Here is a 14,721-nt window from a genome sequence, read left to right as displayed (position 1 = left end):
AATCGCTACGGAAGAGGTGTTCAGAGGTCTCCAATGTAACCTTGTAGACCTGAGTCATCCCCACATACACACGGCCCATCTCCAACCTTATCCCGCAAATAAATCGCTACGGAAGAGGTGTTACGAGGCCCCCCATGCAACATTGTCTACCTGAGTCATTCCCACATACACACAGCTCATCTCCACCCTTATCCCGCAAATCAGTAGCTACGGAAGAGGTGTTACGAGGCCTCCCATGCAACCTTGTCTACCTGAGTCATCCCCACACACACACAGCCCATCTCCACCCTTGTCCCGCCTGCCAGCTTTACGTAGCGGCCTGTCCTTTGAGCCACTTTGAGCCAGACGTAACTGGGGCGAGGCTGTCTTGCTCCCGGGACGTTCGCTTGACTCAGGCCCACTTTTTTGAGAGATTAGCTGGGGATGATGAGGTTAGGTGAATGTGGTGGTGAAATTGTGGTGAGGTTTGTGCTGGGGGTGATGAGGTTAAATTAGGTAAATGTGGTGTTGAATCTGTGGTGAGGTTTGTGTGAGGTCCGTGTTAAGCTTCTTTGTTGTGAGGTTGCCTTCACGTGTGTCTGGTGGAGGATAGTTTGAGTTTTTTAGTAATGATTTTGAGTAAGATTTGAGTAGGATGTGAAGCTGGTGAAGTTTGTTTGGTAGTTACTTTGAGTTAGCTTATGTAAGGATGAAGTGTGTGTACTACTGAATATGAGTTTGTTTGTGTGGTGGTGAAGGTGAGTGAAGATTTTTAAGGGGGAGGGTGAGCTAGGTTTGTGCAGGAATGAATCTGGGTTAAGTTTGTGTAATGGTGAAGCTTGGGCAAGTTTGTGTGGTTGTGAAGTAATCAGGTTTGTGTCTTGGTAAATCTGGTGAAGCTTGTGTGGTAGTGAGGCTGAGTTGTGTATTTGGGTTAAGCTTATTTGGCTGTGGGGTTCTGTCAGGTATTTATGATGAGGTGAAGGTAGGTATGGTGAGGGGGTGAGGATGAGGTAGGTATGTGTGGTGAGGCTGCGTTGGGTTGGTTGGGTGGTGGTATTGAATGAAATTGGTCTGGCAGTAAAGATGAGGGAAGTTTATGTGTGTGTGTGTGTGTGTGTGTGTGTGTGTGTGTGTGTGTGTGTGTGTGTGTGTGTGTGTGTGTGTGTGTGTACTATAAGTGAGCTTGTGTCCTCTTCATTTTCAATTTTTTATGTTACCTCCCCACATTGCGGTACCTTTGGCAAACCCAGAGTGGCTAATGTTACAAGGGGTTACCAGGAACTCTTGGATCTCTCTCTCTGGCATTAACCCCACAACCTCTTCTCATTCACTCCAACAAAAACACCTTAAAATAGAATGTATGAGGCCTCTTGGTAATCTAGTGCTAATCGCCCGCCATAAAGCACATTTTAATATATACTGATCTATGCACACCTGTCATGCTGTTAATTCCTCACACCTCGTAAAGGCAGGAAGATGATGATGATGATGATGATGATGATGATGATGATGATGATGATGGGACAGTCAAGAATAGGGAATGATGATACAGATGATGATGATGGTGATGATGATGATGATGATGATGATGTGCGAGACAGAATTTGGCCAATATATCGAGCTAATACCAGGAACTGTTGGCGCTCTCTCTCTCTCTCTCTCTCTCTCTCTCTCTCTCTCCATAGATAGGTACTGTTTGTGAAGGTAAATGAGAGTTTGAGTGACTGACCGTGATGGTAGAGCTGACAAGTAGAAGATTCCGATGGCTGAAATGACGAGTTAGTAAATATCTGGTTCATTTTACTGGATAGTTTCACAAGGCAGTTTTTCCTTTGCCTCTCCCTCTCCACCTATTTCCCTTTCTTTCCCCGTCTTCACCTCTTCCTTCGTCTTTCCATTCCCCTTTCTCCTTCCTTCCTGTTTCTTTTCCCTTTCCCCTTCTTCCTTCCTTCATTCACCTTTCTTCCTTCCCCTCTTCATTCCTCCTCGCTTTTCCCTCTCCTCATTCCTCCTCGCTTTTCCCTCTCCTCATTCCTCCAACCAATCTCCTCTCCCTCTCATACCTCACCCCTCTCACCCCTCATCCAAAATCCCTCACCTTCCCAATCACTTCACCCTTTCTACCTCCTGGACTTTATATCTGCGTTCGTGTTATTTCAAGCATTCGTTTCCGGGGGTTTGAGGTGTTTATGCGTGCGGAGTTGAATATCCCCCTCGCTACGACCGCCATTTTCCTTTTCTATATTTATTATCTTTAGATTCAAAACGACCTCTCAGTTTGAAGTGGTTGGAAGGTCTTCATTAACCTCGTAAATCCTTTGACGTATTTCATGATTTTTATTCTTTGAGAGAGAGAGAGAGAGAGAGAGAGAGGGGGGGGCGATATGAGTGTAGAGTTATGCCCAGGTCACCTTATACTGACACTGACGTCACTTCGATAAGGGTGTAGATAACTTGTGTATGTGTGACTGTGTGTGTGTGTGTGTGTGTGTGTGTGTGTGTGTGTGTGTGTGTGTGTGTGTGTGTGTGAGAGAGAGAGAGAGGGGGGGGGAGAGTGCGATAGATAAGAGGGTGGTGGTAGACGGAGTTATGGCTGGCTCACCTGACACTGTCACTCTGGTGTCATCCTGATAACACTATAGATAGCTTGTGTATGAGAGAGAGAGAAAGAAACGGAGGGGGAAAAACCTTACACACTCACTGGCGACACTCACGAGAACACTCTTTAACTGTGTGTGTGTGTGTGTGTGTGTGTGTGTGTGTGTGTGTGTGTGTGTGTGTGTGTGTGTGTGTGTGTGTGTGATAGTGAAAGTGTAAGGAGTAATGTGCTGACAACGAAGATGAGTCAGGGGGCAAAGTGATGATGGTGAGGGTGTGATGAGTAATGACGACAGTGACGGCGAGAGTGAGGGAGAGAGAGAACAGAAGAGAAGGGTATGTGTTGTATTGACGGTCGGGGTTTCGATCTACTGCGCAGTACAAGTGAAGAAAAGTTAGTTAACCTCACCTAACTTACTGAGGCCCTAACACACTAACTTAGCCCAACTTTATCTAAGCTTAAGGGACAAACCTAGCCCCATCTAGCCTATTCTAACGAATCCCTGTCACTCTAACAGCCTAACCTGAGACTAACCTAACTAAAACCTCAGCTGGCTACGGTTTAGAAGTTTGCCTTCCTCCCCTCTGCAACCCTGGCCAAATATACGTCGAGATAAGAAATGGATACTTTGATTTATGCCGCGAAGAAGATAAGGGGTTTTCCGAGGCAGAAGGGCGAAGCAGCCAAGAGGAAGTGTTGAGGGGGTTAATTTCTTCCTCCACCAGACGATTTTATTCTGCCTAAGAGGACTGCGTGGGATATGAGGGATTGATGAAGGATGTATGTAACCACGTATGGATAGAAAGATAAATGGAGAGAGAGACAGAGAGAGAGTGGTTCTATCGCCTTTCCGTCTCCCAGCGTCTCCCAGGATACGCCTAAGGGAGATTACGAACCCGATACGAGAATGGATGAGGAGATTTTCGTCAAAGGGTTTCCGACGTGGCTGGCAACCCCTCTGCAAGTGAGAGGAGGGGACGCCAGACGAACAAGCAGTGAGAGGGAGTTGACGTGACGAAGTTTTTACCTGCGCCGTGAGTCACCATAATGAGACCGACTTGTGTTAAATCATCTCTCCTCCTCCTCCTCCTCCTCCTCCTCCTCCTCCTCCTCCTCCTCCTCTTTCTCCTCCTCCTCCTCCTCCTCCAGACGATTTTATTAAGCTTCGGAGGGACCTATAGCTGTGAAGGGGTTAGTGAAGGCCATTTCCAAGCTACTCCAGCTGGGAAAGTCTCTCCAAAACCTGAGTAAAATCGTCCGGTGGTAGCAAGAAAAAAATATGAACTGAAGAACGTGAAGATTTAACCCCATGACCAAAATAAAATCGTAAGACTAATAAAAAAATAAATTAAACGTGATTGATGGTGTTATGCACTCTTCTCCAGAATTAAGAATTTTTCCCTCCGACAAGAGGAGTATGTTTTCACCCCTGTTTGTTTATCTGTTAGCAGGATTACTAAAAACTAAAAGAGAGATTTGGACCCAATTTGGTAGGTAGATAGCCCATGTCCCAGGGAACAATCGATTAACTTTTGGGTTCGATCCGGATGGTATTACAGATTCTGGATCCGGAAACCCTAATCAGTGATGAGAAACCCTAACCCATTATGAGGCGTGGTTTAGAAATTGCGCTTCCCTTGTTTATAAAATGGAAATTACGTTGCACTTGTAGGAGAGATGCGTCCACTGAATCCCCCTCTAGTTCTTTCGTGTATTCTTGCTTTCTCTAGACGATTTTTTTTTTAGTTTTGAGGGATTTTTCGAACTTCAGGAGCTAGAAACAGCCTCCATTAACCCCTCCACTTTAGGTCTCCTTCTTACCCTGAATAAAATCGTCTGGTGATAGCAGGAATACTGTAGAATATAGAATGAGTCACTGAGCTGCAGACTGAAAGAATTGTGTTTATATAAGCGGTCCTCTCAGATGAATGAAACGGTCTGAGAATTAAACCGTCTGACTGGCAACGGTAATCAGGACGGTTTATTCGTGGGGTGTGATAAGATTAGCCTTCCTCGGTTATTTTGGTTCGTGTCATATATCTTTGGGATGTGTTGGGTGTGTCACATATCCACACTGCGACGTAGGTTAATGCTTGTGATGTCAGTAGCCCTTGCTGTCACCTCTCTCTCTCTCTCTCTCTCTCTTTCTCTCTCTCTCTCTCTCTCTCTCTCTCTCTCTCTCTTTCCACTTCTCAATCAACCCCTACACTTCCTTCAGATATTCCCCTCTCCTCTTCTCTCTTCCCCCTTTCCTCCAGTTTCTCTTCCTCCTCTTTCAGACATCCCCCTCCCCCTCTTCCCCCCTCCTCATCAGTCCCCCTCTCCTTCATTCACACGTCGCCCCCCTCTCTCCCCCTCTCGCCTCCCTCTCCCCCTCCCCTCCTTCTCCTTAATCTATAATGGGAACTTAAGTGATGACGTCAAAGATGTTTTACTTCTATCTACCTGTCTACCATTTTTCTCAGTAACTCACACACACACACACACACACACACACACACACACACACACACACACACACACACACACACACACACACACACACACACGTATACAACACTACCATACACTTCAACACTACGCGACACAGCACATACACCACACACCGCACCACATGACTCCACACCACATCACACACCACACCACACCACACCACACCACACCACACCACACAACACAACACTACCACATAAAACCGGAAAAAAGAAGTGGGCGGTTGTTTGAAAGGACGTGTAGTGGAATAAAGTCTGGGATAGGGCAAAGTTTTTGGAATCCCATCCATCTATCCATCATCCACGCCTGTGTTGCCTCTTGAGGAAGGTGGGACCCCGTGGCTAGGCAAGTTGGTCCTGACTTTTATGATGAGAGTGACCAGCCTCACTCATCCCCGAGTGGCATTACGTGAGCAATAAACCCCAACCACCCCTTGCATATAAACCACCACAGGCTCAATCCAACTGGAGCGCCGTAATTATTCACTAAACCACCAGGCGCCATAATTTGTTTATATGGTTGGCACCCAGCGTAGTAAATGGTTTCCTGGTGTACAGGAAACCATTTGGCTTGTCACTCATTGTAGAGTCACCCATAGACAGAAGGACGAGGAAAGAATGACGGAAAGAAAGACAGAAGAAGAAAGACGGTAAGAGGGAAGGAAGAGAGAAAAGAGCAGTCACACGAGAGCACCACTACATCGAGTGAGTGGATGGTGTTCGCCCCCACCTACCGCCCTGTTGGATCTCACTTTCGTTAATAATATTCATTACTTATCCTCCCCATGACCCACTGGCATGCCATAAAAATACCCCCGCTAATATCACCACACCAATTCCGAGTGAGACAGCCCTAGCATTATGGAGAGTGGGTATTAGTGCCGAATCGGTGATATGTTGCTGTGTGACATGTAAGGGAATTCTGTTAGACCTCAGGGAATGGTCTGTCTAGTCTATCTCCAGAATCGGAACATAAAAAGGATAAACTAACTCTAATTTAACTCATGTCAACAATTATGAGCGGCTCAGGGATGGAAGAATGTGTGTGTGTGTGTGTGTGTGTGTGTGTGTGTGTGTGTGTGTGTGTGTGTGAAGATAAAGACACAGATACAGACAGAATCACACACACACACACACACACACACACACACACACACACACACACACACACACACACACACACACACACCTGTCGTACATATTCGTTTTTTGTCAGGCATCAATTTAGCGTCTTTGATCCCCGTGACGTGAAGGTAATCAAAATAAGGGAGAATGTTTGTTGGTTTATGGTGAATCAGGACTCTCTCTCTCTCTCTCTCTCTCTCTCTCTCCTCTCCCCTACAACCTTCCCTTTTCCCCCCTCCCCTTCTCTACCCCAATTCACTTACTTCCGTTCAACATCTCAACTACTCAATCTTCCCACTTTCTTCATACTCCCCTTCCCTTCCCCTCCCTCTTCTTGCCTTCCTTCCCCCCTCCCTGACCCCCTGTTTCCCCTACCTGACCTCCCCTTTCCCCACTATTCTCTCATCTTCCATTCCCCATCTCACCACTTCTTTCTTCCCATCCATTTCGATCTATTTCTCTTTCCTTTTCCTCCCACTTTTCCTCCCCCTCTTAACCTCTTCTTCCGCCCTCCCTCCTACCTCTCCTCCACACCTCTGTTCATTCATATCCCCGTCCCATCCCACTTTTTCTCTCCTCCACTTCCTAGATCCCCCTTCCCCTCCCCAACCCCTCCCCTTCCCCTTCCCTTTCCACTCTCAGACTCGCTTTCCTTCCCCTGTGTTCCCCTCCCCTCTGCCAAACCCCCTACCCTCCTCTCTCAACTTCTCTCACATTTTCTTCCACATCTCCCGCGTTCTCTTCAACTTCCTAGTGCCCTTCCTCCTCACTCCCTCCCCAAAACCACCTCGTCTGATCCCCTGTCTCCTCACTCTCTCCTCTCCCCCCTTTGTCAGACCTCTCCCCTCCCTTTTCTAGCTTCTCTTCACTCTCTTAAGCTCCCCTCTCAGATCCCCTCCTCCTCCCCATACTTCCTCTTCCCAGCCCCCTCCTACTCCTCCCTCTCCTTAGATCCCCAACTCTTCCTCTCCCCTCTCTTCCCCTAGTCCTTCCCTCCCTATTCTCCCTCCCCTCCCCTCCCACTCTAACTCTCCCTCTCTTCCCCCTCCCCCACCTTCCCTCCCTCTTTCCCCCCTCCTTTCTCCCCCTTCTTCCTGCCTCAAAAGTGGGAGATTCCTGTCATTTCTGCGTGGGAGGGAGGGCGTTGAAGGAAGGCAGCAGCTGTTGACTTAGGGCCTATCTCACCCACCTTGAGGAATGTGTGTGTGTGTGTGTGTGTGTGTGTGTGTGTGTGTGTGTGTGTGTGTGTGTGTGTGTAAGAGAGAGAGAGAGAGAGAGAGAGAGAGAGAGAGAGAGAGCTAGTTTATTTATGGAAGAAATGGTCGTTGAACACCTGGGAGGAAATAAATGCACTTGTGTGTGTGTGTGTGTGTGTGTGTGTGTGTGTGTGTGTGTGTGTGTGTGTGTGTGCGCGCGCGAGGATAAAGTTTACAGGATCTTAAAACTTCATAAACCTTGTACGTGGAATGTAATCTCTCTCTCTCTCTCTCTCTCTCTCTCTCTCTCACACAAAAACCCCACACAAAGAACGGAGGGAAAAAGACAGCAAACATGAGTATTAATCTCACTGTCCCTTGAGTCATGGGAGTCTGAGTCATGTTACCTGTACTCTTAGCCCTCTCACGGCCAGGGCAACTCTAGCATTCAATCCCAGCTGACTCCAGACGATTTTATTCAGCTGAGAGTGGGTCATAGGAGGCTGAGAAGATTAGGAAGGACATAGAGGATATTTTAAAGTCATCCCTCTTAGTATGCCTTCTTTCTCATTAAAGTTTTGAATCAAGAGACGTGTCACATTTCCTCTATACCTCCAAAATACTTGAGTAATTGTTAAGGAAATCTTTTGTAGTGAAAGGGTCAATGAAAACTATCTCTAATTATATTTAGCTATATCTAAATGTATCTAACTATATCAAACCCCATCCAGTTAGAAAAGTCCCCCCTAAGCTAACGAAAATGGTCGGCGGGAGTAGAATAGAAACGTCATTAGATTGGTTTGGTTTAATAAGACTATCGCTGTAGAAGTGTTAATTTCCCCTCTCTCTACTTTCCCTCTCGTTTTCCCCTCACCCTGTCCTCCCCCTTCCATCCTACCCCCACATTCCTCCTCGCAGGCCTTTCTTCTCCTCTCCCCCACCTCATTTCCCCTCACCCAGCCTCCCTTCCTTTCACTACCACCACCCCCTCCCCTTCAGACTTTTCTTCTCCCCTCCCCCACCTCATTTCCCTCCACTCTAGCCTCCCTTCCTTTCACTACCACCACCCCCTCCCCTTCATACCTTTCTTCTCCCCTCCCCCACCTCATTTCCCCCCACTCTAGCCTCCCTTCCTTTCACTACCACCACCCTCTCCCCTTCATACCTTTCTTCTCCCCTCCCCCACCTCAATTCCCCTCACTCTAGCCTCCTTTCCTTTTCCCTAGCCACTTATGCACGATCCTTTGTTCTGACCTCACCATTTATTCTTTTTTTTCTTTCTTCCCCCCTCCCCTACCGCACACAGTAATCTATAACATCTGTCTGTTGAGTTTCTGTTCTTTGTGCTTCCCTCTACCTCTCCTTTCCCCCTTCCCCCTTCCCCCTTTCCTTCCCCTTTCTGCCTCCCCCTTCCCCTTTCCCCTCCACACACACGTACATACACTGCTTTGTTCCCCTCTTTCTCCTCCTTATGTCATTTTTTCATCTATTTTTTTTTTTTTTTTTTTTTACTCTTTAGGCACAGTTTCATTACACGAAGCTCTCTCTCTCTCTCTCTCTCTCTCTCTCTCTCTCTCTCTCTCTCTCACACACACACACTGCTGGTGCAGTGGTAACGTTCTCGCTTGCCAACTGGTGGACGGGAGTTCGCGCCTTGCTCAGGTTGCGAAAAGTTTCACTGGCGAAGTGGGTGGTTACTGTCCCCCTTGAGCAAGGGGACGGGTGTGTGCGTGTGTGAAGGTCACAGCCTTGCCCTTAGATCGGACTATATGAGCTCTCAGCTCCCTTCCGGGAGAGTAAAAGCTGACCATCACGACCATCAAGTGATCCTGACCGACCCGGTGAATTACAAAGACCAAAGGAACACAAAGGAGGGCGCACTGACCTTTCTCCCTAATATTTTACGGAAGAAAGCACTGTTTCCTTCCGATCTCAACCTGAGTGTACCTTCCCTGATGATGATATTTCAACATTTCTCCTCATATTTAACGCCAGAATGAACGATAAACATTTCCATCACTCAGTCAGCATCCTCCAATGAACAATAAACATTACAATCAAGCAATCAGTATCCAACGTGTAACAATAAACACTTCCATCCATCAATCAACATCCTCCGTTCTCAGCCCAACCAGGATGTAAGGTAGATGTGTTTATTTTACTCCTAATATTTACTCCCCAAAGTCCCTTCTACCCCTATCCTCCATGATTTACCATTCCCCGTCCAAGATGTATCAATCCTTCTCCCAAAATCTCCGCAATATCTTCTCCCCATACGCACCTTCCACCCCATCCTCAACCCAGCCGTGATTTAACTTGATAGTGCGTTCCTTGGCTTCCTTGGCGGGGATAATTTGACCCTTCATCCTAATATTTACCGCCCCACACCGCCCCCCTTCCCTTCCCCCTCTTAGGCTCCCCTCTCAGACCCTATTTCCCCTTCCCCTCCCCTTTCCCTGTCTCCCCCTGCACCGCGTGCCAGGTGCTGCCCCCTGTAAACATTAAAAAGTTCATGTTTATCAAGGATCTTAACCCACTCACCCTCACGGCCCGTTTCTTTAGTATATTCCAACTGCTACTTCTAGGCGGGTTCATTCAGATTAGGAGACCAACAACAACAATATACTACTACTACTACTACTAATAATATTAATAATGATAATAATAATAATAATAACAATAATAATAATAATAATCCATCCATCCATTATCCAATCCTATGTTGCCCCATGAGGAGCGTAGGATAATAATAATAATAAATAATAATAATACTAATAAATGATGATTTCGAGGATGATATTAAAAATGATGCCTTGGAGGATAACATTACACAACTACCACTGACCTAACACTGAACCCTCCCCCTCCAGACCAGTTCCTCGAGCCCCCTGGAACCCCTGAGAGACGACACTCCAGCTCCGAGGATGACCGTCGCCCGCCCACCCTCGACCCCCTACCCCGCCCCCCATCACACCACAAGGAGAAGAAGATGCATCGATCAGCATGGGGCAAGGTGGGAATTTGGGGGGGAGGGGATTTTATGGGGCATTTAAGGGGGTACTGAGGGACAATATGGACATTTGGGGACATTTTGAAGATCTGGGTACCTGCGACGAATCTGGGAACATTTTGTGGATGATTATAGGACACTGAGGTATCAAGGGAATTACTGTAAGACATCTGAAAGCACCGGGGTAGCAGGACAGGACACCAGGGATTTTATAAGTGGCGTTGACGGTCATTTTAAGGTACTGTGAGGGATTGAGAAGTACTGTGGAGGTATTTTAGGGTTCTGTGAGGGTATTTTAGGTAAGGTGAGTCATTTTAGGGGATGCTATAACCCTTATCGTTTATTTTTGCTGCAACTTAACGATTATATTTAAATTTGAAACTCCCTCACAGTGAAAGGGTGTGCTGTATTATTTTCTCTATTTATTTATTCATTTATTTATTGCAGGTGAAGAATATGATCAGTACGAGACGGGACAGTGTAAGGAAAAAATCACTTGTTTCCCACCGCAAGCCCGACACCCACACCACTGGGGGCGCGGGGGCCAGGGGTGTTGGAGAGGGGGGCACTGCATCTGACCCTGAGGTGGGAATATATTATTGTTATGGCCCAAGATTCCTCCTTCATCTTACTCCCCTTCCTCTTTCTCCTCGCCCCCTTCCCCTCCCTCGACCTCTCTTCCTCTTCCTCCTCCAACGTCCACCTTCCTCTTATCCTCCTCCACTAATCCGCTCATCTCTTTCTCTTACTCCTCATTCTTGTGATCCTTCTCTTCTCTTTTACAACCAATTCCCTGTCATGACTATCGTTTGTTTGCTCAGGAAGAACAGTGGGAGTATACAGTCTTCCTTTGTTGCTTGTTCTAAAACACACACACACACACACACACACACACACGAGAAAAGTTATCACGAGTTAGCTTTACGGGAAGAGAAAGAAAATGGGAATATTTACGGAATCTTTTCATATTTCTTGTTCTTAAAAAAAAAAAAAAATCAGAGTTACGAGAGAGAACTGGTCGTAGGTTTGTAAGCCCTGATCTAGGTCGAATTTTCGCAGCATCCGTTCCCTGAGGTGAGTTTGCCTTGTCATCCTACTGTATGCTGTCTGTTGACTTTTTCCCGCATCATATTCTGAGTTTATCATATTTCACTATCCTCAACTATCATATTAAACTATTTCCTTCGATCATATTTTGCTTGTTACCCTCGACGAACTTTGAGACGGTGAAGTGGGCACAGCATCCGATGATCCGACCCCGTAGGGAGGATCGAGTGAGTTTCGTCTTTTCTCCTCTACATTGTTGTCCTTTTATCTGCTGCTGGTTTTCTTTAGATATTTTCCTTCACAGAGGGACGGCCTTATCTAGTGTATGTCCCTGTGTTTACTTATTCACTGCATGTTTTTGAAGGATGACATCTGGCAGGTTGTAACTGTTGAGTTTTGGGAGTAACACTTTCACTTCCAGCAGTTTTTGATGCACTTAGAGAAGGCCTTATGAGAGAGGGAGTTAAGGGACGGGTGTTGTTGGTGTATTTGATGTGCGTTGAGGTATGTTTGGGATGTGTTTGATGGGTGTATTTAAAGACAGAGGATACTGAAATACCCACCCCAACGGAAGACCACAGACGGGGTGGCGGAACATCCATCCCATGGAGGAACCACGGACAGGGTGTCGCAACACCCACTCCAAGGGTAGAATACAGGCGCGCAAAGGGCCCAGGCCAGATGGGCCTATGTCCCCCACTACTTTGCACCCCTCTTCCCCTCAATGAAGCCAGCCAGAAGAACACCGCCCCGGCAGACTACTCTCCAGCCAGACCAGCACTCGCGAGGATGGGGTTGGGACTTGTACTCCTACAGTCCCATGTAGCACTGCAACGACGGCCACCATCCACACTGGGGAGAAGTCAGCCACCATACTCTTCTCTGCTACTACCCCCTACAGGACCACAGCAGCAGCCACCGTCTGCGCCGGGGAAGGGTCGTCCACCATACACCCTTCACCTGCAGCCTCCGCTGGGAGCAGCACCACGATGACAGCCACCGTCCATACCGGGGAGAGATCAGCCACTGTACGTCTCTCAGCTGCAACCCCAGAGAAGGGCAGAACCGTGCGACAGCCACCGTCTGCGCCGGGGAACAATTGGCCACCGTCCGTCCTTTGTCTGCCACCTCCATAGAGAGCAGGACCACAGCGATGGCCACCATCTACTGTACGCTGGGGAAGGGTCGGCCACCATACACCCTATACCTGCTGTCCCTGGGGTAAGTTGAACCGTGGCGACGGCCACCGTCCATGCTGGGGAGGGATCAGCCACTGTACATCCCTCATCTGCTACCCCTGTGACACCCCTCATGGAGGACGTCCCTTGCTTGCCTCACCCATCCAGAGGCCGAGCAGGATACCCTTCTCTCTCTCCCCACAGGGGCAGTCCCCCAGCGGAGTTGCAATTGGAGGAGGTCTGGCGAGGCCCCATGGTGAGTCTGGGGATCCATGCCCTACAGCCAACGCCCCCTACAACGCCCCTCACTGTCGGACTCCCGAAGGAAGGGATGCCACAGACAGCCCCTGACGGCGACTCAACCCGAGCGAGACCGAAGCCCTCAATCACCCAGGTGCACCCCCAGAACTCCCGGGACATGACCTCCCTAGCCCCATCGGCAAGCAGTCCTCCTCCAGGAGCGGGCGCAGGGAAGTGCACCTGCTCGCCCTGTTCGGCCCCAGTCCTGAGGGCCAACCTTCTCACCAAGGCCCTCCCATAGGAGGGCCTCCCTCCACACCGCCCAGCAGCCCACTTCAGACGACCCGTCCCCTAGCAGAGGTCCTGTGCCTCCTGCGGGAAGGCACACCTGATGGGACCCCTCCCACACCTGGACGACACCTGTGATAAAGCCCAGTCCTCAGCAGCTCAACCAGAGTACTCCTGTCTTATTGTGTATTTAATATGTAGAGCATGTTGTGTTAAGATTGTGTTGAGTACTGTGTTGACTTTGAAGCAATATACGTGTAAGGTTGGCTGACCTGAGTTTTTATGCCCTGTTCCTCTAGTTGCATGCTCTAGACCCGGTCTCGAAGGGAAACCCAGATCAGTTGCTCGTGTCCAGAGAACCTGAAGCTGGACTCTGAAGACGTAGCTTAACAGATACCTTTTGAGATCTGTTGGGGTGGTGTATATCAACAGGGTGGGTGCGGCTATTAGAGGTGTCCTTTGTCTCATTTATACTGTACCTAAGTTTGAGAGTTTTTTTCTGGAACCTTTTCTTTTTGGTAGGTGGCATTCCTTCATTCTTTCCTATCCCTTCTGCCTGTGGGTGACTCTACACTGAGTGACTAGCCAAATGGTTTCCTGTACACCAGGAAACCATTTACTATGCTGGGTGGTAACCATATAACCAAATTTTGGCACCTGGTGGTTTAGTGGGTAATTATTGTGCTCCAGTCGGATTGAACCGGTGAAGGTTTATATCCAAGGGGTGATTGGGGTTTATTGCTCATGTAATGCCACTCAGGGATGAGTGAGGCTGGTCACTCTCATCTTAAATATCAAGACCAACTGCCTAGCCCCGAGCTTCTGCGCTCCTCATGGGGCAACGTAGGATTGGATGATGGATGGATGGATGGCAACAGACACCATTCACTCACGTGAGGTGGTGCTACCATCGGATGTCTGCGCTTAGTTACAGGTCAGATTGTTTCTTATACTTCAGGATCCATTTACCTATGCTGGGTGGAAACCTTATAATCAAATGGACACCAGATGGTCTCATGAGAAAAAGCACTCCAACATGTGGATTTACTTCTCACATAATGCCACTCAGGGAACAGCAACTGGTCAGTCTCATCTTAAATGTCTGAACTAAGTGAAGAGAGGTCATTGCTATGTGAGGACATGATTACTTGAAAGTCTTTAGGTTGGGGAAAGATCTTACACGAAGCAGGATCACTCACTAGATTGACAGATGGAAAATTTATCAGTAATCCCTCAATTATCCAGACATCCATTATCTAAACAGTCCATTATCCAGACACTGTGATCTGGCTGTTCAAAACCATTATTCATACATTTTTCCATTTCATCCAGACAAAATGCCTTTGTCCGGTTGGAAATTATGGCCAAGTGAACATTTTTGCTTGGCAGGGCCTTTTTTTTGTTTTTATGTCACTGCAAAGTATAGCCCTGCAGTGGTGATTTCTTGCCTGTGGTTGATGGGTCTGCTTGACCATGGTAACTGCTTGGCTGTGGTTTATAGGTCTGCTTTACCAGATAAAGTAGTGTAAAGCACCAGGAATTAGTGATGTACAATGTACTGGAG

General features: G+C 47.8%; 1 protein-coding gene across 1 annotated transcript in view; it reads left to right on the top strand.

Annotated features, from left to right (window-relative positions):
- LOC145416474 (uncharacterized) overlaps positions 1-14,721 on the top strand; it is a 64,509-nt gene that overhangs the window by 18,077 nt on the left and 31,711 nt on the right. The window contains exons 2-3 of the mRNA XM_080285430.1: positions 10,265-10,407; positions 10,852-10,989. Of these exons, the coding sequence (XP_080141556.1) occupies positions 10,265-10,407; positions 10,852-10,989 (281 nt within the window). The remainder of the gene's footprint in view (positions 1-10,264; positions 10,408-10,851; positions 10,990-14,721) is intronic.

This window comes from Coenobita brevimanus, chromosome 106, assembly GCF_032717465.1.
Source record: "Coenobita brevimanus isolate Jiangsu-jjx chromosome 106, ASM3271746v2, whole genome shotgun sequence".
NCBI lineage: Eukaryota > Metazoa > Arthropoda > Malacostraca > Decapoda > Coenobitidae > Coenobita > Coenobita brevimanus.
This window is presented reverse-complemented; position numbering and strand designations above follow the sequence as displayed.